This window comes from Bos mutus, chromosome 16 (assembly GCF_027580195.1).
Source record: "Bos mutus isolate GX-2022 chromosome 16, NWIPB_WYAK_1.1, whole genome shotgun sequence".
NCBI classification, from domain to species: domain Eukaryota; kingdom Metazoa; phylum Chordata; class Mammalia; order Artiodactyla; family Bovidae; genus Bos; species Bos mutus.
The window spans coordinates 59481452-59509240 of NC_091632.1; the positions used below are offsets into that span (position 1 = coordinate 59481452).

General features: G+C 48.8%; 1 protein-coding gene across 4 annotated transcripts; it reads left to right on the forward strand.

Moving 5' to 3' along the window:
• The first annotated feature begins 1116 nt into the window (after positions 1 to 1116).
• On the forward strand, positions 1117 to 26967 carry TLR5 (toll like receptor 5). 4 transcript variants are annotated; one of them, XM_070385460.1, is made up of 6 exons: positions 1117 to 1431; positions 2601 to 2713; positions 5983 to 6093; positions 12098 to 12259; positions 13070 to 13266; positions 23072 to 26967. In XM_070385460.1, the coding sequence occupies exons 5-6, from the start codon at positions 13136 to 13138 to the stop codon at positions 25650 to 25652; spliced, it is 2712 nt and encodes a 903-aa protein (XP_070241561.1). In that variant the 5' UTR covers positions 1117 to 1431; positions 2601 to 2713; positions 5983 to 6093; positions 12098 to 12259; positions 13070 to 13135; the 3' UTR covers positions 25653 to 26967. The 4 variants fall into 4 exon arrangements, with proteins under 4 accessions (XP_070241561.1, XP_070241562.1, XP_070241563.1 ...); XM_070385461.1 differs by lacking the exons at positions 1117 to 1431; positions 2601 to 2713; positions 5983 to 6093 and adding an exon at positions 1473 to 1584; XM_070385462.1 differs by lacking the exons at positions 1117 to 1431; positions 13070 to 13266 and having other exon boundaries at positions 1593 to 2713; positions 19493 to 26967.
• The last annotated feature ends 822 nt before the right edge of the window (positions 26968 to 27789 follow it).

Here is a 27789-nt window from a genome sequence, read left to right on the forward strand (position 1 = left end):
CATTGTCCCTGGGGAGACCTCACAGCCTGGAACTTTCTCCCTCCTCCCCTACCTATCCCCAGCACCCTTGCTCCTGAGATTTGCAAGGCCCCCAGCTGGCCTTGCAGTTCCACCAGGACAAAGCAGGGTAAATGTGCTGTGAACCAAGCTCTTGAATGTGCTCTCGGTTCCACCAACCAAAAAAAAAAAAAGACTGACCCCCACCACCAGCAAGGCTCTGTTTCCGATCAGGTTTGGCCGCTGGGGCTCCCAGCTCTCAGCCCTCACTGGAAGCTCTTGCAGACCGCACCTCCCACCCATTCCTGGCAGCCCGAGTGTGAGCGCGCCTCTCTCTCCGCAGCCCCGCCACTGGGGGTTAGGGTTGAGCAGGAAGGCGGCTCCATCGCTCTGCACAGCGGCCCTTCAGACCTACTTGAGACAACCTGTCACTCACACTTCAGGCTGCCAGTCAAGGACGGGAGCCGAGAAGACTCTACAAAGAGATCCTTGCGCTGTAATTAAGTGCCAGGGTTTTACACGGATCTTTCACACCTTGCCCATCCAATCACCCAGTTCCCCGGTGAGTGGGAGTCAGCTGTTCTGATTACACCCGAGCTCCCCTCATTAGTGCGGGTTTGAGACTCAACAACCCACGCAGTTTGTGCATCCACCCTCACGCTCCCCCAACCCCAGTCCTGCTCAAGACAGGGCCACGTCTGCCCCCCAACTGGGTTTCCTCCCAGAGAGCCACTCCACCACTTTCTGATCAGCACCTTTCCTTAACCGTTTGGTTGCACAGGCCTCTAGGGAGCCGGTTCTTATTTCTGACAGGTCCCTTTTCCTTCAAACTCTAGCCCCAGAGGAGGTGGGGGTAAAGAAGAGAGAAGGATCACTGCTCTCATAGGACAGAAAGGGTCTGTTTTCTCCTGGGTTCTTCAGACAACCCCGGGTTTCCTTCCTCAAATCACGCCAGCTCCCAGCTGGCACTCGCTGGCTGAAATGTATCAAAATGTTCCGCTTTTAGCCCGAGGTTTGGCTCCATAGAAGGAGCACTGCAGCCGGAGTCAGAGGGCACGGTCTTGCCAGCTTCTGACTGTGTCTTCGAACCACTTCTCCAGTTCCTCGGGCCTGAGCTCCTCCCCTGTGCGATGGGAAGAGAAAGGGAAGCGAAAGCTGCCCTGGAGGATCTCGAGGGACATTCTGGGAGTCTACAGAGGTGGCAGCTCTGCGGGTCTCCCAGCCCTGGAAGCCCGCCCCCCCTTATAGGCGGCCCCTCTCCCTGGATCCAGAGCGCCCCATGCACCCAGCATCCGCGTCCCTCTCTCCCGACCCCCCAAGTCCTTGGGTCCGTTATATTCTTCCTCGTCAAACGGACACTTTCGCCTGTCCCCGCAGCAGCAGAGGAGCCTCAAGATTCGAGCAGGACGGCCGCTAGCCAGAAAGAACAAAGAGGTTACCTGGGCTGAGGGGGCGGGGCCGGCCTGGTGGGCGGGGCCTGCCCGGGGGCGGGGCCGGCGAGGTCTTCCGGCCCCCGCGTGGGGCTCAGCTTCTGCGACTGCGAGGAGCGAGCCGAGGTGTGCGAGGCGCGGGCAGACTTCCCCGGAGGTGAGAGCTCTGCAGCAGACGAGGGCAGGTCAGGGCTGCTGGCCCCCGGCAGGGACGGGGCGGGGACCCGGAGCCCCCAGGGGGGCGGGGAGCCAGCCACCTGTGACCACCGGGCGCCTCTTCTACTGGCCGAGGTGTCCTGGGTTGTTGACAGCTCCCCTCCTGCGTCCCGGGCGCCCATTCCCTGGACCCATTCCCTGGACCTCGCTCTTGGCTTCTCGAGGGGCATCCCTGGGGGAAGGGAGAAAGGGGGAGCACGTGGATACCTTGCCAGCGGGACTCTGGAAACTGTGGCTGTGAGGAAGTCACTTGCACCTCCACCTTTGAACAGTGCTATCAGACTTCATCCTTTTCACTTTCGTCCCCACCCTGAGAAGGGCAGGTGGCTTCACTATCTTCCTTAGAAAAGGGAAATAGCCACCTTCAGCAGGACCACTGGAAATCCCAGAAAGTTACTGAGCTGCTCAACAAAAGGCCTTGAACCCCCACATCTCCACCCCCATAACACCAGGTAGAGCAGCCTGGCAAAGACTCTGAGGTAAATAGTTTAAAATGAAAAATCTGCTTGTGAAGATAAGAGCATAGTGGCAACACTCCTGTGAAACCGCAGATGGAATGATATTTTTTTAAGGGGTGAGGACGGGGATAGTGGATTGTCATGGGGTGAGGGGTGTTGTCCCAGCAAGTCCGTTGAGGCTGTGTTTTGAACACCTGTCCAGCACCTGGACCCAGAAGCAAGCAGGTAATCCCAGTGTCCTTCAGATAGGTGCTCTTGCTGGGCAATGACCCAGGGCATATGGTGTTGTCAGGTGCGTCTGGGATGCTGCCCTCTTGCTCAGTGCCTGGAAGAGGCTGATAGTGATCACACACTGATGTTGGAGAGCTGCCAGGCCCTGCCCAAGTGTGTGTCGTTTGATCACTTCTGCCTGCATTTACTCAGCCGGGCTGAGTATTAACCAATCTGTCCAAGGACTCCTCGACTCTCAGACTCACTTCATCCTTGTGCTTGTGGACAGAAGGCAGTGGCCAGCAGCGTCCCGTTGTGCCCAGCATCCGCGTCCCTCCCTCCCGACCTGGGGATGGCACAGCCCATCAGAAAGGAAACCTTGGAAGAGGAACCTGGGAGAAGGTCTGTGGGGCTCGATGCTGATCCCCAACTTGTGGGATTGTGGGGACATTCCAGAGGGTTCCCTGAGGAGGGAACCAGGCCAACGCTAGTTACTGAGTGTATTTTAACAATCCCTCTGACCACACCCCTGCATATCACCCTTCTGGTGCTCCTGTTTTAAATGACTGCGCAGAATCATCCATTCCCTCGGGTATTAGAGCTCTGAGTAGATCAAAAATCTTTTAGAGTCTGTGGTTTGAATGCAGAGCCATCCCTGCCAGCTTTGGGGGTTTGTTTCTAAGGAGGCAAGGCTTCCGTGAAGTTGTATCCCAGAGCTTTCTTTGTTTATTTCCCTGTCTCCGGAAGTTTGGGTTGCTGAGTGCTGAAATCAAAATAGTCCTGTTTGTCTGTTCCTGCTGACAGACTCGGAGAGCAAGAAAACACTGAAATGTGAAATGACTGAATCCACTATGTTTGTTTCCCTTTCTGTTTTGTGGGAAAGAATGCAGAAAGCAGATGGAAATCTTCAGCAAGGTCACAAGCTTTGGGAATTCCCAGTTCTGTTTTGGCAGTGCCTTCCCCGACATGGGGGCTATGACTTATAGTGTGCTCAGCTCTATGGGACCAACTCAGGTTGGTTGAGGGAATGTTCCTGCCCTTTAGAGGCTTCGAGGTTCAAGGGAGGAGAGAATCCAGCACCTGTGTAACAGAGAGCAATCAAATGAAATTGTGTGGCATGGTCTGCTGGTTCAAAGAAGATAGCCCGTGTGGTCTGGAAAAGGCAGAGAGGTTCCAGGAGCTGCTTAGTCTTCAGCTGCATTTAGAAACAATGGTCAGGCACCAGGCAAGGCAAAGAGGGAAAAGCCCCTGAAGCTCAGAATAAGCAAAGGCACTCTCTCTCCCCTTCCCCATGCAGCCCACATTCTCTGCCTTCCTTCCCAGCTCCGCCTCCTGCCACTGTCAAGCGCCCTCTGCCACACTGACCTCATGCCATTCTGACCAGGCCTCTTCTGTATGTCTCTCTTTCCTTGCACTTGCTGTCCTGTGCCCAGGATTCTGTCTTTTGGGGAATCCTCTTTGTTTTGTTTGGAGGTGGGGAGCATATTTTTGGCTCTTTTCTTTGGCCACAGCATGGCACGTGGGATCTTATTTCCCCAACCAGGGATCAAACTCTCATCCTTTGCATTGGATGCTCAGAGTCTTAACCACTGAACCACCAGGCTAGTCCCTCTTCTCCATTTGTATATTCTTTTCATGCATACAAACACACACACATACACACACACAAACATTTCCCATCAGGGAAGTCCCCAGAATCCTCTGGTTTTTAGGAAGCATAAATAGCATCTCAAATAGCACCTTACCCAAGGAAGACTTTCCTGGCTGGCCGCTCCCCTGGTCTTCAGGCAGAGTTGGAGGGCTCCTCCTTCCCCTCCACTGTCCCATGACCGAACACCTACTGAAGCCTATACACTTTGTGTTGCCCAGTTGGCTTGAGGGGTTTTGCCCCACCAGCTGAGACTGGGCTGTGTCTTACTCATCTAGCAGTCCGCTTAGATAGCAGACAGCAGACATAGCAGACAGCACTCAGTAAATGATTCCTGATTGAAATTCAGCCATAGGTGGGCACCAGGAAGCACCTCACTTACTTGTGGGTTAAGTGCTATTATTGGGAATTTAAAGACTGGATAAGCTTGGTGGAGGAATTTGGGTTTAATTCAGTGGCAGTACTTAAAGCCCTTAGCAGCCCTGGGAAGATCCTCTGGAGAAGGGAATGACAACTCACTCCAGTATTCTTGCCTGGAGAATCCCCATGGACAGAGGAGCCTGGTGGGCTACGGTACATGCAATCACAAGAGTCGGACACAACTTAGTGACTAAACCACCACCACCACTGCCTCTGAATGGACTGCAACGTCCTTCTTGATCTGGCCCCAGGGTGTCCTCTCCAGCCTCCCCTCCCACCAGTTCACACCCTGAACTTACACTTCAATCTTATGAACCAGTTGGATCACAGCAGACTCAGGCCCGGGCTCCCTGTCTCCCTTGACTCTGCTGTTTGACAGCCTCTGCCAGGAAGGCCTACTGCTGTTGAGAGCTTACCCTTCCCCATCCATAGCACTCAGTGTCTGGATCCCGAGTGTAGAGGTCCCTCAAGCTGGGTTTGCATGTCCTCCTCTGGGCCTCACTGCCTGCCAGCACATCCTCTCACAGCATCATGCCCTCTTGTGGGTGCCTCCTGCTCCTGACCCTTAGCTCCCAGGTCACTTGGGCTGGGTTTATCCTTGATGAAGCCCTCTCAGCTAACAACTTTCTTGGGAGAGAGTGCCCAATAAACAGGCATTGGATAGAAAGCTGAACCATCCATCCAATGCCTGTTTATGCCATTTCCATTGGTTGGAATTGTAAAAGCAAGGACAACACGAGAGATGTTTGAAAGGAAAAAAGTAAGACTTGGTGATGAGCAATATGAAGAAGGAAAACAGAAGGTTGGCATATAATCCTGCGAGGCAGGGGGAATTGGACTCAGGGAAGGTCCACTCCATGACTCTGAGTGCCATGCAAAAATGTTTCTATTTTCTGGAGGATTTTCAAAATCCAAAATATTGTTAAGTCACCTTGGAGTATTCTTGCATCTAAAGTTATTGCAGGATGCGTAAGTGGGGATGTCCTTTAATCAGCAGAAAAGTGCACTTTGAGTGCGGATGTGGTCAGGGTTGGAGGGAGGTGACGGGATCTCAGAGAGGACGGTTCAGCTTGTGAAAGCCAATGCAACCACTGCGGGAATAAGCTAAGCTGAGGTCTTGGGGAGAACCTATATTCTGGAGGTGGTGGTGGGAGAGAGGAACTGGTGGAAAACAGAAAGAGAGAAGAAAATCAAAGAAGCCAAGGGAGGAGATAGTTCAAGAAGAGATGCGTGGCCAAAGCTGTCTGTGCCAAAAAGAACAGCGATTCAAACAAAAACAGATGAGAAGGAGGCGAGCTTTGAGTGGCACTCCCATAGGAAAGCCAGATCTCATGGGGTCAAAAGAGGCTGATTAATAGGCAGTGGAAACATTGGGCGGAGTCTTCAGACCTCACATCTGTGGAATTTGGCCACGGCAAAAGGATAGATTTTTTCTCAGCAGGAAGTGGGGAGTGGTCATGTCAAGAGAGGATAGTTTTGTTTGTTTTGTAAGAGATCTAACCACAGTTCCATGCAGGAGGGAAGAGCCCATGTATGCTAAGGAATATGGATGAATTGCCCTGCTCACATTGGTTGTGTTTCATTTAACCTTGCTCCCCAACAGTTGCCCCAGGGAACTCTCATTTGGGGTAAGCTCCCAAGCCATGGTACTGCCGAATCCAAGGATATGATGTTGCAACCTGGAAGCAGTTGGTCCTCACCTCCCTGACGCATGGTAAACTCATCTCCAGTGCCCCAAACTTGACTTTGCTTCATAATGGTGCAGGCCAGATGTTTTCTCCTTGACTGTGCACAAATTCATGATACCAGTTATAATAGCAGACACACAAACAGCATTTACTCTGAGCCAGACACAGTCCATGGGGTTGCACAGAGTCGGACACGACTGAAGCGACTTAGCAGCAGCAGCAGCAGACACTGTTCTGTGTCCCTGTAAAATGGGTCTTGTTATTATTCTTATTTTTCTGATGACAAAAATGAGGCCCAGGGAGCTCACCCAATGACACAGTGGTGAGTGGGAGCAGGGTTCCAACTGGGTGTGTCTGGCTTCAGGGTCTGTGTACTTAAAGTGAAAAGAAAGTGAAGTCGCTCAGTCGTGTCCAACTCTTTGCGACCACATGGACTGTAGCCCACCAGGCTCCTCCATCCATGGGATTCTCCAGGCAAGAGCACTCAAACCACTATATTAATTCAGGGTGAGCAGCTCATGCTTTACTGTAGATGGATGTTTGTGATTCCAGCTTTATTGCAGAATTCTTAATCGTGGTGCTGCTGACAGCATGACTTATCCAAGGTCACCAAACCCGTTTATCTATCTATCTATTCATTGTGGGTTAGACTAGCTTTACTAGTCATAAATAATTTAATCATCAATAAATATCTACCATGTGCAGTACACTGCCAGGATCCCAGAAATATGACCTATATGTGTCATCTCATTGAATCCTCATAACCACTCTATTCTGTAGACAGGGCAACTGAGCCAGCATTTGAAGGTGGCCATAATGAAGGCCGTAATGAATCCGCCTGCAATATGGGAGACCTGGGTTCGATCCCTGGGTTGGGAAGATCCCCTAGAGAAGGGAAAGGCTAGCGACTCCAGTATTTTGGCCTGGAGAATTCCATGGACTATATAGTCCATGGGGTTGCAAAGAGTCGGACATGACTGAGTGACTTTCACTTTCAAGTGCTTTACAATATCATGTTGGTTTCTGCCATACATCAACAGGAACCTGGATGTGGACCATTTTGGGCTTCCCTAGTGGCTCAGATGGTAAAGCATCTGCCTGCAGTGGAGGAGACCTAGGTTTGATCCTTGGGTCAGGATTTCCTTCTCCAGCATCCCTGCCTGGAAAACCTGATGGTCGGAGGAGCCTGATAGGTTACAGTCCATGGGGTCACAAAGAGTCGAACATGACTAAGCGACTTCACTTTCACTTTTCATAATGAAGGCAAGATGGAAAACCACTTTCAGCCCTAAGTTTCTGTGTTCTGAGGTTCATGATCAGAGACTTAACTGGTTCTAGAGTATTCCAAGGCTAACTTTATTTTCTTTCTCAACACACACAAGGTTTGCGAGTATGAATCAGTAACATGCTCAGTTGTGCAAGAAATACTGCCCTGCCTTTTATTTTGTAGAGATCAACTTAATATTAGTTTGCAGGCTTTGTCTCACCAGGCTGGCAAGAATAGAAAACACCACAGGGTGGTGTCACGATTTCTGGATCTTATGCAGTGCTGAGAGCTCGGGGTGGGGTTGCGGGGGATCCTGCTCACCAGTCTGATCCACTCAGGTTACCACTGAGAAGGCTGCTGACCCCGCCTCTCTGGTGGTCTCTGCTACTTTTGGACTGACCAGCCAGACTCTAGGGGCTTGCCAAAGTCCTGTCCTCCCAGGACCCCCCAGACCTCTCTTCCAGACCTCCCTGCTTTGCCCCTCCAACTTCACTCCTCTCAAGACCTCCTGGAAAAGCCTCTGTGTCCTGGACCTAAGTCCTTGTTTTGGAAATGAAAGCCAGAAGATTCTGCAAGTTACTCCTGAGTTATATAACTAGCCTGGGGCAGTGATGTCAGGAGATTGTAGAGGATGGAAGTGGGCAGAGGAAGGTGGAAATACATGGAGGGGGGAAAGTTTTCTACTCTTAAAAGATGATCTAGCCACAGGAGCTGTCCCCTCTGAGAGTAAATTTCTAGGTAGGAAAAAGTTGCTATTTGAGGCCAGGATATACGTGTTTGCCTGCTAAGTCACTTCAGTCGTGTCCAATTCTTTGAGACCCCATAGAGTGTAGCCCGCCAGGCTCCTCTGTCCATGGGGTTCTCCAGGCAAGAATACTGGAGTGGGTTGCCATGCCTTCTCCAGGAGATCTTCCCCACCCAGGAATCAAACCCACAGCTCATACGTCTTATCTTCTGCTTTGGTAGGTGGAGTCTTTACCACTAGCACCACCTGGGATGCCCCCAGATATATGTAAATCCGTTTTATTTATCCATTTTTTTGGTACACCCCTTGTGGCTCAGCTGGTAAAGATTCCATCTGCAATGTGGGAGACCTGGGTTAGATCCCTGGGGTTGGGAAGATCCCCTGGAGGTGGGAAAGGCCACCCACTCCTGTATTCTGGCCTGGAGAATTCCATGGACTGTATAGTCTATGGGGTTGCAAAGAGTTGGACATGACTGAGTGACTTTCACAAGACCATTATTTTCCATAGATATTTTTAAGATTGTCTATAATAGATTCAAAAATTTGCCAAAAAGTAGGGGAGGTGATTGTGTCCTGGTCTGTGATGGCTGTCATGACACTCAGCAAATCTCATTAGATAATTTGAAGGTTTCCAGGCTATGAAAATGATTCTAGTTCAAACTGCCCATCAAACACATACAAAAACAGAACAAGGAAAGTTAAATTTGTCAAGGATACCCAGGTGATGGCCAAAACAGAGCTAGAAACCAGCTTTCCTCTCTCCCAGTCCAGAGCTCTTGCCCAGTGATCCCAGCCCAGTGATCTCATGCATCTTTTAAAGAATCACCCACAGGGCAGAAGAGCCCAGTTTCTTGCTGACTCCACCCTCATTCAGCGGGGAATATAGCCCACCTTGGGTAGCTGGTCCAGGCTGCTTCCACACTCCACAGACCTCCCTGAGGTCCCTGGATGCCGGGCACATGGGAAGAATGTGTCCTTATAACAGGGGTGTGTTTCCCAGCCCTGCCTGTCCTGCTCCCGTCTTGGGGCACCACCAATGAAATCCTCCTTCCTCCTCTGCACCCAACAGGCCCAGAGATGGGGGACCCCTCTGCCTGGCCCAACTCCCTCCCTCTCCCTTCCCTTATCTCTGCCCAGGCTTGATTCAGCTGCAGAGCAGGCTTGATTCCACCAGCCCGGGAAGGTTTCTCATGATGCTTTTGTTTAACCCAGCACAGCCTGCAGATCCCTCCCCGGACAGTTCTGAAGTGTTTTGTCCTCTCTCCTCACATTTGCATCCTCTGTGTCTAAGGGATCATAGTTTAATAAGGTTTCTCTTCACCATGCCTCTCCCCAACTTCCAATTTACATCACAATCCAAGTGATTTTTGCTGCACTTAGCGGATTGTCTGTGTCATTACTTTCAGGGGATGCAGTATCAGATTTCCCAGCTTGCCCTCTTCTCAGGCTCCTGACCTTGCAGCTGCCTATCTTTCTTGGCAGTTTATTTTGCCCATGAACACTCAGCGTTTAGCTGAGTTGCATTCAGGGAGACTGTCAGTCTTATATGTTAATTTTCTAATTGAGAATGTTGTGCTGCCTGAGGAAGACAGGCAACTAAGTCAGTAACTGTTAAGTGTCAGACTCTTTGCAACCCCATGGACTATAGCCTGCCAGGCTCCTCTGTGGAATTCTCCAGGCAACAATGAGTAGGTTGCCATTCCCTTCTACAGGGGATCTTCCTGACCCAAGGATTGAACCCGAGTCTCCTGTATTGAAGGCAGACTCTTTACCGTCTGAGCCACCAGGGAAGTCAATGCCTTGGTGAGCTGTCTTTTCCCAGGGATTTTTAGATGTGTCATGCTAGTTGTTAGGTTTTAATAACTGCTCAGATGGAATTATTTCTTGCAGTCAGGTGCTTTAAAACTGGGTGACAAAGAGTTTATAATGAGCAGACAGAAGAGAAGCCGTTTTGTACCTGAACCATTTTGGTTTTCATCCTGTCTCAGTGCCTCTGGATGGTTTGTGGGGACCACCACCTGGAGATAGTAAAGACTATAAGGAAAGCTTTTACATTAATTTCCCATGAGTGCAGAAAAGAGAAACACCAAATCACGCCAGTGTACTGAGAAATTCTGTTTCCTTCTCTCCCTGTTTCCCTTGAGTGGTTTCCAAAAGGAATACATTTTTGGTGAGGTGCAGTTGGATAAATGATGTCTGTCTACTAAAGAAGCAAGAAATATTAGAGGATTATTCATCAATAACTGGTTCTCCGTGCGGGCACTAGAGTCTCCTCAGAAGCCGCTGAATATGCTTCCCTGGGGAAGGAGAAACTGTTATTGTTGCCATTGTATAGATGATTAAGTTGGTGCTCAGAGAGGTTAAGCACTTCCTCGAGGTCACACATCCATTAAATTGTGGAGCTAGGATTTGAATCCAGCTACACACTTAGTTGTCATTTTGACCTTTCCCCGCAAATCAAAATTGTGTACACTGCCCAACAGATTCAGAACCTCAAAGGATGTGGGGGTGGGGGTGAGGGTGGATAATTCCAAGGTGCGTGCTAGGAAAGAAAATACATCACACTCCTGTTTTGAAATTCAGTCGCAGCCTCCTCTCCCTATGCTCCAGGAATGGCCAGCCTGCCAGGAGCGTTTGCATGCTCCCTACTCTTAAGCAAGCAATAGGAACTTCTCCGCAGGGCTCAGTTCAGAGCCATTGTGGCCTCCACATTCCTCAGCTCAGACTTTCCTGGCCCTCGGAGTGCTCCTACCTTGCTCTCCGCCCTTTGTGCGCCCCCTGCTGGTCTCCAGGAGAGGCGCCTGTGCTGGAGCCAGAGAAATGGTACCCAAGCTCTCCTGTTTCCTCGTTGTTACTTAGTTGCTAAGTCGTTTCCTCAGCTCCAAGTAAAATGATGTGATCTGCCCAGCTCCCTTCCCTCTGAAACGTCAAATAACCCTCCTCGAGCAAACATCCGATGTTTCAGTCTTCAGGACTAAGAAGAATTGGGAGTGAATGTATGGTCCCCGCTTCTCCAAAGTGATCACGCAGAATCTTGTTCATACATCGTTCCCCGGGGGGTTTGAGGCGGCCTGAGTAGTGAGCCGTGAGGGCCATAATGGAGCTCTCAAGTCCTTAGTGCTCATGGTCACTGAACTAGCATTATCAGAATTACCTGGAGGCTTGTCGGAAATGCAGAATCTCAGGTCCTCCCCCAGACCAGCGTGAGTCAGAATCTGCTCTTCAGCAAGATCTCTGGGTGATTCATATGCAAATCATCTTTGGAGGCTCTGTATGTCTTTTGCAGTGTCCACAATTTTTATTTTTTGAAGATCAAAACGACAAGTTTACAGCTGGATTCAAATCCTAGCTCTGCAATGCGATGGTTATGTGACCTTAAGCACATACTTAACCTCTGAGCCACAGTTTACTCATCTATAAAACAGTGAAAAGAACTATATGGCATCCTTAACTTTCAGGACCCATCCCATCCTAAATCTGAGACTCAATAATTGTCCAACGTCTCCTAGATCAGCCATAATTTACCTAGTTGTATTGCTTAGAAACGTCAAACTCTGATGGCAAACTGTGCTCTTTTCCTAGAAACCTGCAAGCTCTCTGCTCACTGTGGAGTAGATGATGGACTATTCCCATCCTTTGTGTGAGCCCCTGGCAAATGACCACATAACTGTCTTGAAGGGGGCATCTGGGTCATTTCCTCTCCACCGCCATGACAATAAAGATGGAGTGGATTGTGAAAGCATGGAGTTCCCTCCACAGAGTGACAAGGGAGAGAGCCTCCCCGCCCGACCCCTTGACCCAGAGACTGGACCTGAGATTTCTCCAGGTCCCTTCAGCTCTGATGTTCCACATGCCTCAGTTTACAAAAGGGTTTTGATCTTTTCCAATTCCAATTAATCAGGGACACACTCAATGTTTTAAATTCCCCCACAGATAAAAATCACTGTGTGGCATAGAAAACCATCTCCATAATGTTCGCTGCTTCTCCCTCCTAATTAGCTTTCCTGTTCTCCCTTAGGAAAGCAAAAACTCTTTCTCCTAATTCACCAGAAAAACACTGACCACCATCTTCGCTGCGAGGAGGTTGGCAGAGTCTTAGGAACTAAAGCCTTTAAACAATCAGGGACCTCATGTCTCTAGAATAAGAACACACCAGAAGCCCCTTGTGCTGGGACTGGAGGTAAGTACTCCTGATGAAAATCACCCTCCTTCAGAATATGAATGGGAAACAGCTCACCGGGTGCTTCAGTTGTGCTGTGTGCCTCGGGGGTACTGCTTGAGCAAAACTGGGTCCTTGCCCTCAGGAGATGGGCAGGCTGGAGGAGGAATGAGGTGATGAAAATGCCATCGTGGACATGTCCACAGAACCAGGGCAGGAGATAAAGTACTTGTGGAAATATGAGAACTGTTTCATGGAAGGCCTCTAGGGTAGCCTGTGAGGGGTGAGTTGGGGTTGGGTAAACAGATGAGACGGGGACAAGCACCCCATGTCCAGGATCAGTAGAAGCAGAGAAGCTGGATGGAGGCCACACTGGGAGAAGGTGAGTTATCCCCGGAGCCCAGGCAAGACTAGAAAAGCCAGAAAGTAGATTGTCTGGAGTTTCCCCCTCTGGCCAATGAAAGGGTTTAGGCACTAAGGGACCCCTCTAATCAGCCATTCCAGGAATAGATTAGAGTCCATGTGGAGTCTTGCCCCCTGAAGAGTTGGATCATTGTGGTCAGGAGAAACCAGAAGGTTTCTGGTCAGAGCCGTGCCTGAAATGCAGGTTTGGGGGTAAGACTTGCTGCGGGGGTGGGTAGGGGGTCAGTCACTGCAGCAGCCTGGACAGGAGGCAGCAGCAACCCAAACATCTGGAAGTGAGGGGAATCGATGCTGGTGGTGGTGTCCGAGATGAATGTCACAGGACTGGCCACCATCTGCACTGATGTACTTGAGGCTTCTTTCAGTGGGGGATTAAGGAAGCTGATCTGACTTTACCCACCTCTTTAGAGTTTCATATGTACTGAAGATGGAAGTAAGGGTCCACAACCAAAGACGAATAGAGTACAGTGTTTGATGAGTCAGAAAGACTACAGCCCCAAGTGCTCTGAATGTGGAGGAGATGCTACAGATGCCCAAGAGGATATTTCAAGCTACGTCCAGATGTGGAAGAAGAAGGAGGGGCATGCTCCCTCTCAGAGGCTATTGTAAGCACAGATAACCACTCCCAGGTAGGATGGGAAAGAGCAGATGAGATGGGGCTGCTCCAAAGGGCCCCAGATTGCCCCCACCTGGACCAGCCCATCCAAGGAACCCAGAGCGCAGACCTGCCCTCATCACCCTGGTAGCTGGCCCTGCAGGTCATGAAGACAGAGCAGGACCCAGAGGCAGGATGTGACAAATTGATTCATTCAGCAGATATTTACAAAATAAGCTACAAACCAGTGAGCTTAAGGGCTTCCCAGGTGGCTCAGTAGTAAAGAATCTGCCTGCCAATGCAGGAGACACAGGTTCAATTCCTGAGTGGGGAAGATCTCCTGGAGGAGGAAATGGCAACCCCCTCCAGTAGTCTTGCCAGGATAATCCCATGGACAAAGGAGCCTGGCGGGCTACAGCCCATGGGGTCACAGAGTCAGACATGACTGAGCACGCGCACAAGGTGTATAGTGAGCCTGGCAGCTGATGTGCACAATCTCCTAGAAGAGATCTGGTCTCAGGTCTGCAGCTCTGAGGAAAGGTGGTGGGAACCCCTGCAGGTATGCGTAGGTTCTAGACCAGCAAGTTGTATCAGACTCAGCTCATTTCCATCCTGACAGCATTACCAGCTTCCAGCAGCCCTGGGAATGCAGCAAGGCATTTGACTGAGTCTCTCGTGATCTCCCCTGCCACCCCATGACACATGAAAGGGAAGTTTCTTGCTGGGCTAGAGGTACGAGACCAGCTTTGTATCAAGGCATCATGCAACAGAGAGATGCAAACAGACCCTAAGGAGACTACCAGGTGCCAGCAAGTCAATAAACCATTCTCTGAGGGCACACCAGCGCATAGGGACCCACTGCACTGATTTTCTGTTCCCTCTTTGGAGAACAGTCATCAGTTACCAGGCTTTGCCCTGATGTGTTAATCCATGATGCCCACGGAAGCTGCTGCTGACTGTGTCTCCTCAGGCATGTAATGGGTCTGAGGAGAAGGGTGGGTGGGGAGCACACTTTCCTTTTTGTTCGCATGAATGAACTGCCAGGCCTGCCAGTGGAGCACCTTTTGCACCCAGGTATGCACAAGCGAGCCTCCCTTTGTGGCTGCACCAACCTGAGCGGGCTCTGCTTTTTCTGCACGCCAAAGCCCACCTCCCAGTGGCCTCTCGTGGTACTCCCACCAGGACGGGCCTTGAGCCCCCTGGTAGGCCTTGCTGGGGGACATAGGGAGTCCCTGGGTGGCTGCAGCACATGCAAGGTCAAGAGCCAGGCCTTCCTGGACTTCCCTGGTGGCTCAGTAGTTAAGAATCCTCCTGCCAATGCAGGAGGAACAGGTTTGATCCCTGATCTGGGCAGATCCCACATGCTGTGGAGCAGCTAAGCCCATGCACCACAGCTACTGAAGCCTGTGTGCCCTAGAGCCCGTGCTCCGCAGCCAGAGAAGCCACTGCAGAGAGAAGCCTGTGCCCCACGACGAACAGTAGCCCCACTCGCCGCAACTAGAGAACGCCTGTGTGCCGCAGTGAAGACCCAGTGCAGCCATAAATAAATAAATAATTTTTTAGAAAGAAAATAGTTTACAAAAACAAAGAGAGCCAGGCCTTTTTCTCCTGGAAATAGGAAGCAAGGTTTCAGCGGCTTCTGAGAGGGCCGAGGCCAGGCAGGATGGGCGGGGAAACCAGCAGAGGTTTGCAATTACCCCTAGGGGTAGGAGAGAGGGTGACCGCACTGTTGGATTCTGCGTATTTGTGTGAGCACCAGTGTGGTTCCTCCCAACAGAACTATAGCCACCGGGTGTTAGCATGCAGTGGGCAGGCAGCCAGTGTAGACAGATGGGAGAGAAGAGCGAGGAGGGATCTGGGTTGAAGGTGTTGGCAGAGAATTGGAAGAGAAGGTCCCTGGGGTGTAGAATGATGGGGAGGTGGAAAGGCAGATGCATTTGAAGAGCAGAGAAGGTTTGAGAGGGATCAGGAGGCCATCAGAGAGTCAGCCTAGTGGAAGGAAGGGCCCAGGAGACCTGGAAGGGAGAGGGTCATGCTGAGTGCATGGGTGAGAACTCAGCATTTTCAAAGGGGTCATCTTGGGAAGGACTGACTGTGGAGTGAGGTGGACCTTCACTTGGAGCTGAAGGGGGTGAAGGGCTGAGAGGTTCACCTTCCCCCAGGAGCCCATCCCTTTGTGACCAAGGGGAAGTGACCACAGAGCAGCAGATGAAGACCCAGAGGTGGGCTGCAGCAGTCCTCCCACACTGACAGCCACACCGGAGTCACTAGGATTAGAGGGGAATCAGAGCTGTGTGACCTTAAGTAAGCTACTTAACTTCTCTGGGCCTTAGTTTTCTCATGTGTATAATGGTACCTTCTCAGGTAGCTCAGTGGGTAAAGAATCCATCTGCAATGCAGGACATGCTGGTTCGATTGGGAAGATCCCCTAGAGGAGGGCATGGCAACCCACTCCAGTATTCTCGCCTGGAGAATCCCATGGACAGAGGAGCCTGAACTGCTACAGTCCATAGGGTTGCAAAGAGTAAGACACGACTAAAGCAACTGAGCACGCAGAGACTGGGGAGGATGCAGAAAGGGAGGAAGCTCAGAGCTCTGTGGGCATGAGGTATCCACTCTGTGGTATTGTAGTTATTAGGATATACTTCTTTCCTCCCTTCAGACTCGAGTCCAGTGGTTCTCAGATGTGAAAGTGCATCAGAACCACCCAGAGGGCTTGATAGAGCAGCCTGCCAGGCCATGCCCCAGAGCTTCTGATTCAGGAGGTAGAGGAGGGGGGCCAGGTAGCACTGATGCTGCTGGTGCGAGGACACCTCTTGGGCATCACTGCTCTAGAGTCTCTACAGACCATGAGACCTTGGCAGGCAGAGGACCCCCAACATCCCACAGTGACCAGCATAGAGCCCGGGCCTGGGCCTGGGAGGAGTGACTCCAGGACGAGCACAGATTCTCAATACAGCAGCTGGTCACCACAAGAAGAGGTGGTGTTGAGTGAAAAAAAGGTCACTCGGGAAGAGCCTCGAAATTATGGTGGTTTGTGCGAAAGCTGGATTTGTATCTGGGGAGCAAACGCTGAGGTTCACAGCAAAGCAGTCACCATGCGTTTTATCAGAACTGCTGTCAGAGGCAGAATGCTGGTCTGGAAGGACCATGGCCCTGGCGACACTGCTGGCTTCAGAGCGCTCATTTGCTTTCTTGTTCCAATGACGTGATGCTGTGTCCTGCATCTGGAGAGCACGTTTGCCCTGGGAAGATCACCGTGTCCACTGGCCTTGAGCCTTTTCCCGAGGCTGAACTTGAATGTCTCCCCATGTGGACTTGGTCCAGGATTTTTATTGTTCTGTGAACCCAGGAGAAACCCTCCCCAGCACCCATTTGGAAATGAATTAACTGTTTTGCTCAGACAGCGATTGGTTCTCCATGCCCGGTGCTCCGGCCTCCTGCCAGATGTGGGCCACCACCTGCCAGGAGAAACGTCCTCTCTCCAGCCTTGCGGCCAAGCTCGGAATCCCAGGTGTAGCCAAACAGCCCATTATGAATATTATTTGTTAAGAACCAAGTATTAAATTAGCACAGGAGCAGTCCTGGCCTGGGCCAGCAGGATTTGCCAGCCAAGTGTGGTGCCAGGGGAGCAGAGAGGCCCCTGGGTAGGCTTCCCTGCTTCCCGCAGAGACACCAAGGCTGGTAACTCACCCACGCCGAGGCCAGCGGCTCTGCTAGGCAGGCAATTAAGTCAAGAAAGGGAACCCGCTCTGCTGACGGCTGGGATTAAAGCTAAATGAATTCAACTCAGAGAAAAGGGCTGCAACCCTTCTCCCTCTGGTCTCATTATCTTAATTAACAGTGTTTGGCAGGAGTATTGAGGCCTGCATTGATCGAGCTGCTCCTGTTACCCCTCAGAGCCCTGGACACAAGTGAGCCTCAGTAATAAAAACCCAATTCTCAACAGCCCTCTGAATTTCTTTCCAGCTCTCTTCCTCTAAGAAAAGCATGGGGTTTCTGACTTGGAGGGGGTCCTTTAGACCAGGGTTTCTCATAGTGTGGCCTGAGGACCACTCTCCTCAAAGTATCTGGGATATGGTGATAAAATGCTCTTCCCCAGCTCCATGAGACCTATCCAGCTGAATCTCCAGGAGTCAGACTCTAGGAGTGGTGGTATTACTTTTTTCTCTTTAATTTTATTTTCTGATTGTGGTCAAATATACTTGACATTGTGCATGCGTGCTAAGTCACTTCAGTCATGTCTGACTCTTGTAGCAAATTAGGCTCCTCTGTCCATGGATTCTCCAGGCAAGAATACTGGAGCGGGTTGCCATGCCGCTTCCTGAAGCAGGGATCGAAACCGCCTCTCCTGCAGCTCTTACATTGTAGGCAGCTTCTTTACCGCTTAGCCACCAGGGAAGCCCATACTTGACATTAAGGACATTCATACTGTAGATGGTGGCTCAAACAGTAAAGAATCTGCCTGCAATTCAGGAGACCCGGGTTCAATCCCTGTTTCGGGAAGATCCCCTGGAGAAGGGAATGGCAACCCACTCCAGTATTCTTGCCTGGAGAATCCCATGGAGAGAGGAGCCTGGTGGCCTACAGTCCATGGGATCACAGAGTCGTACATGACTGAGCATTCATTTCCAGAAATTTCTCATCATCGCAAACAGAAACTCTGAACCTACAAAACCATAATTCTCCACCCCTCCCTCCAACACCTGGAAACGTCTATTCACTTTTTGTCTCTCTGAATTTGACTAATCTAAGTCCCTCATATAAGTGGAATCAAACAGTATGTGTCTTTTGTGATTCACTTATTTCATGCAGAGTATCTTTAAGGTTCACACATGTTGTTGAAGCGTGTGCCAGCTTTTTCCTCTGTTTTTAGTAATATTCCGTTTTATGGATGTACCACATTATCTTCGCATCTATCAGTGGACATTTGGGTCATTCCTACCTGTTGGCTGTTGTGCATAATGCAGTGATGAGTGTGGTGTGCAAATACCTGTACCGGTTCTAAGGTACCGTCAAACTTGCAGCCATGTGAGCCAACCTTCTGAAACTGGAATCACCTGGAGAGGTTTGACAACTCAGGATGCCCTAGCCATACCCTAGACCAACCACATCACCCATAGATGGGATCTAGTTCCTGTATTTTATTTTAACTCCCCCAGTGGTTCTGATGTATGGCTAAGTTAGAGAACCATGGGTTTAAACCAGTGATTCTAAAATTTGGGGTGTTTACAAAATTCAGTTACTTTTAAGAGTACACACCCCTGAGAGTCTCTTTTAACTGGTCTATGGGGAGCCTGAGCTTCAGTGCTCAAAGCTCTTCAGGTGGTTCTCATATGTCACCAGAGTTGAGGCCGTGTCTCATTCAGTCTCTCATTGAGACAGGAACCTGCTAAGGCTGCTGGAGGTGACACTCTCTGCCCAAGGTTCTGAGCCCTTTGGCACCTGAGTCTGCACTGGTCCCCAGAGCTGATTCCTGAGCCAGTCCCACGAGTTCTCCAGACTCTGCCACACAGGTGCAGAGGATAGCTCGTATATGGAATCTCCTTTTGTCCTACTCTTAATTTGAACTGTTAGCCTTGAATGAGAACCGGGTGTTCTGTTATAATGCTTGCTGTGAAATAACAACTTTGTTCCAACACGACTGACACATTAAGGAACAGTATTGCTGTATTAGGGAAGATGACTCATATATTAGGGAACAACATGAACTTATTAGTGAATGTGAAATTTGCATTTGCTGATGTGCCGTTTCTTAAGCTTTCATGGAGAAAACGACCCAGCCGAACCAAACAACATGTGACGAGGGAAAAGATCTCAGAAATCTGCCAGCGACCTTCACACTCCGTGTGTGCTTTGAGCGGACACCCATCCCCAACTGATGTTCCACTTCCCGATACCAAATAGCCCCCTCCTCCCAGCACCTCACAGTAGCTCCCGCGCAGCAGCCCTCAGGCCTTTTTCAAGGAAAGGGATATTTCTTGCAGTGTGTGTGCGCATATTTCTTATCCACATACGTGTAGAAAATGGTGCTACCATTTTCATTAGGTTTTTTCAGGTGCTGCCGATGAAGGCTTTGCGTGCTGTGTGCGGCCCTCTTTTCCCCCAGAAGTCCTGTGGTTTTATTGTGTGATTTTGCATAGCCGAGCGATTTTTAGGAAGGACTGAGTATATTGCCTGATGGCGGAACTAACAGTGTCCGTACATGTCGATTCTCACCATCTTTTTACTAATAGTTTAGGAGCGCACTGCCAGGCCGCTCTATCTGCTGCCGCTGAGAACTCACTCCAGACACCCCTGGATGGCGCCCTCCTCTGCGGGATCGGCAGCTGCTGCCAGCAATCAGCTGCTCTGGGATCAAGAAGCAATGAGCCCTGTCTGGCACAGGCTTCTTCCAGGCCTTACCCCAACACACTCTCATCCCTCTTGCTCCCTTTGGCTTCAACCCACTTAGGGTCTGGACTTTTAGGTCACTTGATCTTTTTTTCTTGGGTTCCCTAAATCCACACCTGCTGCCCACCCTGTCTCACAGCCTGCCTTCACTCTGGAAGCTCATCTTTCTGACATTTGGTCTGAAACAATTCTATGGCCTGGTTCCCACCTTGAAACTAGATTTGCCCTCATAGAGGGCATTCATTGGTATTTATTTCGATCCATTTTGGATCCTGGTTCTCATTCCAGAACACCCCTTCCTGGGATGGTCCCTCTTCCTAGCTTCTGTCTTCATGAATAACCCCTCCAGACTCCTGTTGGCTCACCAGGTCACCTGGCTCCTCTACTCATGTATCCTGCCACCTGACCTGTAGAAGTCTGCTTCAGAGATGAAGATGTAGCTATTTCACACTTTGCTGTATTTCATGAGAAAATAGGTCTGTAGCATGTCTTCATAGCATGACATGAACCCAAATGATTTTCTTTAATATCTGTTTGTTCAACTGGCCTATCTTGCTGTTTAATTTTAGCTTCCCTGTTATAGACTTGAAAATTGAGTGTATTGAACTTGTGTTGTTTGGGACTTTTCTTTCACTTGTTGTTACCATGAATTCAAGGTCAAGCTGCCTTGTACAGTGTCAACATTTGGAGGCCAGCCTGAGTGGTCCGTGAAGAAACAGGATTGAAACTAGACATCTTAACACTGTTATTCTGAACTGGCATTCTCACTCCCATGTCTCTGCAAGGATTTTCCTGTCAGGTTACATAAGACAAGAATTCATTCTGATGTTTGAATAAAGCAACAGCCACAAAACTGTCAGTATCTTGGGGGCCAAGCTAGTTCTTTCCTGCAAATATCAGTTCAGTATCAGAACACGTTTATCTTGCAGTCACTTAAAATCCTCATTGGTGAAATCAAAGTTTCCATTCTCTTTTCTTCTAAAACAGAGGTTAATAAACTACAGTATTTGGACTGCAAAGCCTAAAATATTCACCATTTGGCCCTTTACAGAAAAAGTTTCCCAAGCCCTGTTCTAGAACGTAAAACCTGGTGGTGGGCATATGTAAACCAAGGGTTTTCCTCATGAGATTGAAAGGGGTAGCCTTCAGGAGAACAGTGAACCCTCTGAACTCAGGTACAAAATTTGGTTTATGTTGCAAACATGCATTTTTGGAGATACAGGCTTGGTCTATTGTGTTCACCACTAAAACAGTGCCAGACACAGATGCTCAGCAAAAATTAATTGAGTAAGTTATTGAGGAGGAGGGTGTGGCAGAGACAGGCAAGAACCAGATGAAGGAAGTCTTTGCAGGATTTTATTCCCAGAGCAGTGGGAGGAGGAGGAAGGGGGTCTGTGCGGAGGCGTGGTATCTTCTGGGTTATGTTTCTGAAAGAACACCCTGGCTGCTGTTTGGGAAACGGAGGATAAGACTGGAAATAAGAGAGATCAGTGAGAACTCTCAAGAGATGGGAGCTTGAACAGAGTAGACTTGGAAGGTAAAACTGACTTGCTAACATGGGGGTGACATTTCAGAGAACAAAGGCGACTCTGCTGTTGTTACCCTGAGCCCATGGGTGGAAATGGCAGAGAAATTAAGAGCCTTAATAAACATCCTCACCAAGTTTTTTCCTATGATTCTCAAGTGCCTGGTTTGGGGTTTATTTTTAATAGTAGGTTATATTTAATTACTACCAACTGGAAATTGTTTAATTTCAAATGTGAAATGGCAATGGTTGTTTTTCATCTGATGGTATACACGAGTTACCATGCCCCCCCCCCAACTCTTTTCTTTTAATTTAATGTATTGATTTTTGGCTGCCTTGGATCTTTGTTGCTGCATGTGGGTTCAGTAGTTGTGGCACATGGGCTTAGTTGCCCCACGGCATGTGGCATCTTCCCAGACCAGGGATGAAACCCATGTCTCCTGCCCTGGCAGGCAGATTCTTAACCACTGGACCACAGGGAAGTCTTGCTGGCCTACTGCTAACGTGGCCTGCTTTTGATACTTTGGGTCAACTCAGGAGTTGATGTCTCCTTCTGATCAGCTGTAAATTGTGTGTCACAGCCTCAAAGGTGCTGTGGAAACCCTACCACAAATCACCCCCAATACAACAAAGACTCTTCAGAGCCTGCAGGTGATCCAGGGCTGGTGTCTCCTCTGGGGCCATGGTCTCTTCATGCTGTCTACCCAGATATGGAAACTGAACCAGGGATGTTTTCATAAACCAGAGCCCTCTTCTTGTTTCTTTCTTTCTTTCTTTTTTAATTTTATTTTTAAACTTTACATAATTGTATTAGTTTTGCCAAATATCAAAATGAATCCGCCACAGGTATACACGTGCTCCCCATCCTGAACCCTCCTCCCTCCTCCCTCCCCACACCATCCCTCTGGGTCGTCCCAGTGCACCAGCCCCAAGCACCCAGTATCGTGCATCGAACCTGGACTGGCATCTCATTTCATACGTGATATTTTACATGTTTCTGAGCCATGTAGCTCCTCCCTTACCTTCCAGCAGAGGCCTTCTGATACTACACGTAGCTCAAGTTGAGTACTTGGCAGGCACCAGCTGGAGGTGCCATGCCGGTGGGTAGAGGTGAAGCTCTCTGAGGGGCCCGTGTGCACCCTCTGTACCCTCACAGCTCCCAGCACAGCACTGAGAACATAGCGGACACCTTCATTCGGCGCCTTTTGCCGCTCTGTACAAGCAAATGCTCAACCCAGACAGACAGTGAATTTACCTGTTGGACTAGGTAAGGGGTCTGGTTTTTGTTTAGTTGTACGCTCACATGGTCACACAAGTGCCAGGCATGCAGTTGGTGCTTAGTGCATCCTTATTAAACTGAAAAATGGTGTACCCAATTTTTACATGATGAGCTATACTGTGTAGGAAGTGAGGATGGATAAATAGAGATGACTTAGTATCTTTGGCAGATTAGAGGGGAAAGAAAAATCAGTGGATTTATTTTCTAGTCCTCAGCAGAGGCTGCCTTGGGAAAGGAATGGGGTCCCTGGCTGGGCTGAAGTTCAAATATATCTCTTCCTAATGTTTTCCCCAACTTCCAAAAGCAAATCTTGAATGAATGAATTCACAACCTTATGAATGAATGCCGAGTTATCACAAAGATTAAATATTTTCTGAAGTACTTACAACCATGCTTGCTATTTTAAAAAAAATGCAACATAATAGATAAAAAGAGAGAAAAGCTCTGTCTGCATCACACAGTATCTGCCAATAGGCATGGCCACGGACCCAGAGGAACACAGGGTCTAAGAAGCAACCACATCACAAAGGGGTCCCCCAGGCCCTAACACCCTCAAGGCTGTTGCTCAGTGCCTTGAGCTTAGATGTCTGTGTCTTCACTCTCCCTTCTTCTCCATAGGATCATGGGAGACTGCCTTGACCTTCTCTTAGGAGTCGTACTCCTGACCAGTCCTGCACTTGGAATGTCTTCCTGCTTCTTTGATGGTTGGAGAGCCATCTATCTTTCCTGCAACCTCACCCAAGTGCCCCAGGTCCCCAACACCACCAAGAGCCTCCTGCTCAGCTTCAACTATATCAGGACAGTCACAACCGCATCCTTCCCCTTCCTGGAGCAGTTGCAGCTGCTGGAGCTGGGAACTCAGTTTACCCCCTTGACAATTTACAGAGAAGCCTTCCGAAACCTGCCCAATCTCAGGATCCTAGACCTGGGTGGAAGTCAGATAGACTTCTTGCATCCAGATGCTTTTCAGGGACTGCCCCACCTCACTAAACTTCGACTGTTTTCCTGTGGTCTCTCCGATGCTGTATTAATAGATGGTTATTTCAGAAATTTGGCATCTTTGACTCACTTGGACCTATCCAAAAATAAAATTCAGAGTCTTTACCTTCATCCCTCATTCCGGGAACTGAATTCCTTGAAGTCCATTGACTTTTCCTTCAACAAAATACCTATTGTATGTGAGCAGGAGTTCAAACCCCTCCAAGGGAAAACACTCTCCTTCTTAAGCCTTGCTGATAACCACCTGTACAGCAGGGTCTCAGTGGACTGGAACAAGTGTCTGAACCCATTCAGAAACATGGTCCTGGAAACCCTAGATGTTTCTGGCAATGGCTGGGGGGTGGACATCATGAGAAACTTCAGCAATGCCATCAATGGGAGCCAGATTTTCTCTTTGGTTCTTACTCATCACATTATGGGTTCTTCATTTGGCTTCTCCAACCTGAAGGATCCTGACTACCACACCTTTGCTGGGCTGGCCAGGAGCTCGATGATACAGCTGGACATTTCACATGGGTATATCTTCTCCCTGAACTTCCGAATCTTTGAGACACTCCAGGAGCTGAAGGTCCTAAACCTCGCCTACAACAAGATAAACAGTATTTCGAGGAATGCGTTTTATGGACTCGACAACCTCCAAGTTCTCAATATATCATATAACCTTCTTGGGGAATTATATAATTATGATTTCGATGGACTACCTAAGGTGGCCTATATTGACCTGCAGAAGAATCACATTGGGATCATTCAGGACAAAACATTCAAATTCCTGGGGAAATTAAATACCTTGGACCTCCGGGATAATGCTCTTAAAACAATTTATTTTCTTCCAAGCATTCCTAATATCTTCTTAAGTGGCAATAAGCTGATGACTTTGCCAAACATCCCACTTACAGCCAATTTCATCCAATTATCAGAGAATAGGCTAGAAAATCTGAATGATCTCTACTTCCTTCTCCAGGTACCTCATCTCCAGATTCTCATTTTAAATCAAAATCGCTTTTCCTTTTGTCACCAAAACCATGCCCCTTCAGAGAATTCCAGCCTAGAAAAGCTTTTCCTTGGAGAAAATATGTTGCAGCTTGCCTGGGAAACTGGGTCATGTTGGGATATTTTTAAGGGGCTTTCTCATCTCCAACTCCTCTATCTAAATAAAAACTACCTGAATTTCCTTCCACCAGGAGTATTTCATCATCTGACTGCACTGAGGGGACTCAGCCTCAAAGACAACAGGCTGACTGTTCTTTTTCCTGGCGACTTACCTGCTAACTTAGAGATCCTGGATATATCTGGAAACCAGCTCCTCTCTCCTGATCCTGATTTATTTGCATCACTGAGTGCCATAGACATAACTCATAACAATTTTATCTGTGAGTGTGAACTTAGTGCTTTTATCCATTGGCTCAATCAAACCAATATCACAATAGCTGGGTCTCCAGCAGACATGTACTGCATGTACCCAAACTCTCTGGCTGGGGTTTCCATTTACAGTCTTTCCACAGAAAGTTGTGAAGAAGAAGAAGTTTTAGAGTCCCTAAAGTTTTCCCTTTTCATCTTGGTCACTGTCACCTTGACTCTGTTCCTCGTGATCACCCTTGCGGTTACTAAGTTCAGGGGGTTTTGTTTCATCTGTTATAAGAAAGCCCAGAGTCTGCTGTTGAAGGACCCCATCAAGGGAAGAGAATCAGATATGTACAAATACGATGCCTATTTGTGCTTCAGTAGCAAAGACTTTGAATGGGTGCAGAACGCTTTGCTCAAACACCTGGATGTCCAGTACAACAGCCAAAACAGATTTAACCTGTGCTTTGAAGAAAGAGACTTTATGCCCGGGGAAAACCACATTGCCAACATCCAGGATGCTGTGTGGAGCAGCAGAAAGATTGTCTGTCTCGTGAGCAGACACTTCCTTAGAGACGGGTGGTGCCTCGAAGCCTTCAGTTATGCCCAGAGCAGGTGCTTAGCTGACCTCAATGGCGCCCTCATCATGGTGGTGGTGGGATCCCTGTCCCAGTTCCATCTGATGAGGCATCAGTCCATCAGAGGGTTCGTCCAGAAACGGCAGTACTTGAGGTGGCCTGAGGATCTCCAGGATGTTGACTGGTTTCTCAATAAACTCTCTCAATGCATTCTAAAGAAAGAAAAGGAAAGGAAGAAAGACAGTACTATTCAGCTGCAAAATGTAACCACCATCTCCTAGGCAAAGGAGCAGTTTCCACTTATCGCAAGCCACAGATAACTCTGTACCTTTTATTTCCGCCAGTTACCATTTGCATGCCTTTGTGTTCAGTTGCTCGGTCATGTCCTACTCTTTGCGACCCCATGGACTGTAGCCCACCAGGTGCCTTTGTTCATGGGATTTCCTAGGCAAGAATACTGGAGTGGTTTGCCATTTCCTCCTCCAGGGGATCTTCGTGACCCAGGGATCGAACCCGAGTCTCCTGTGTCTCTTGTATTAGCAGGCAGAGTCTTTACCACTGAGCCACCTAGGAAGCCCTTAAGTTGCCATTTGGGGGTCCTTTATGGAGTTGTTGTTTTCCTACAATGAAGAGAACATAAATCTCCTTGATTTTCATAGCAACACAATGTTTTGTCTTGCCAACGTCCAAATGGAAAGTAATAGATCTAGAAAATTGCAACTGCCCCCAGCAGTTCTTACTCTGCATTGATTTCCTTTCAGAACCAGTAACACTGATCTCTCCCATTGCATCGACTACAGGATATATCCTCTGCGTGGCAAGGGCACCTTGGGAGAAGTTACAGATGGCTGACACCCTTTCTCTAGCATTCGTTTCCAGAGGGGCTGGTCAGTGATTCTGAGGCTCTGTGCCTAGCACAACACTAAATAGAAAACAAACAGAAGAAGAGGCATGGTTCCTACTATTACCATGAGAACAACGCCATTGCTCAGTACCGGTCATGCCCAGTCTCAGGGATCAGAGTGGCCCCAAAGAAGCCAGCATGAGAATGACTAGATCTCCTGGGGCCGTATTGCCTTACTTCTTCTTACCTCTTGGATCTAACCCTAGTGGGCCATGGACATTCTTTTTGGCTTGCAACCTTTATTTCAACCTGGCTTTCAAGGCTTTTATTTCACCAGCCTATTTCAGCTTTATTTTCCCCCATACTTCATTTATCGACTGCTCATGCTGTTGCAGAAAGAAATTGGACCTGGACCCAGAACTTGGTTTGACTTCTGATTCTGCTGCTCACGAGCTGTGTGGCCTTGAGCACATTACACACCTTCGCTGGGCTTGTTTTCTCGTCTGTAGGCGTGATCCTCTCTACCTCACAGAGTTGACGCGAGAGTTAAATCCACCAAGAATGTCAGGGTGTCTCAGATCTTATCTTTAGCCACCCTAATGGCCATGAGAGGGTCTCCACACCAAGGAGGGCCTTCTGGAGGCAGCTGTGATTTCTTAGAATTTGTTTTTTTTTTTTATCTTAAGAAAAATCTATGTGTATTTTGTATTTTTTAGATTGATTTTAATAATAAATGTTTTTCTGCAAAAGCATTGAGTTCCGTTCAGTTCAATCGCTCAGTCGTGTCCGACTCTTTGTGACCCCATGAATTGCAGCACACCAGGCCTCCCTGTCCATCACCAAATCCTGGAATTTACCCAAACTCATGTCCTTTGAGTCAGTGATGCAATCCAGCCATGTCATCCTCTGTCATCCCCTTCTCCTCCTGCCCCCAATCCCTCCCAGCATCAGGGTCTTTTCCAATGAGTCAACTCTTCGCATGAGGTGACCAAATTATTGGAGTTTCAGCTTTAGCATCAGTCTTTTCAATGAACACCCAGGACTGATCTCATTTAGAATGGACTGGTTGGATCTCCTTGCAGTCCAAGGGACTCTCAAGAGTCTTCTCCAACACCACAGTTCAAAAGCATCAATTCTTCGGTGCTCAGCTTTCTTCACAGTCCAACTCTCACATCCATACATGACCACTGGAAAAACCATAGCCTTGACTTAGACGGACTTTTGTTGGCAAAGTAATGAAAGCTTTTGAATGTGCTATCAGGTTGGTCATAACTTTCCTTCCAAGGAGCAAGCCTCTTTTAATTTCATGGCTGCAGTCACCATCTGCAGTGATTTTGGAGCCCAGAAAAATAGTCAGCCACTGTTTCCACTGTTGCCCCATCTATTTGCCATGAAGTGATGGGACCAGATGCCATGATCTTCGTTTTCTGAATGTTGGGCTTTAAGCCAACTTTTTCACTCTCCTCTTTCACTTTCATCAAGAGGTTTTTTAGTTCCTCTTCACTTTCTGCCATAAGAGTGGTGTCATCTGCATATCTGAGGTTATTGATATTTCACCCGGCAATATTGATTCC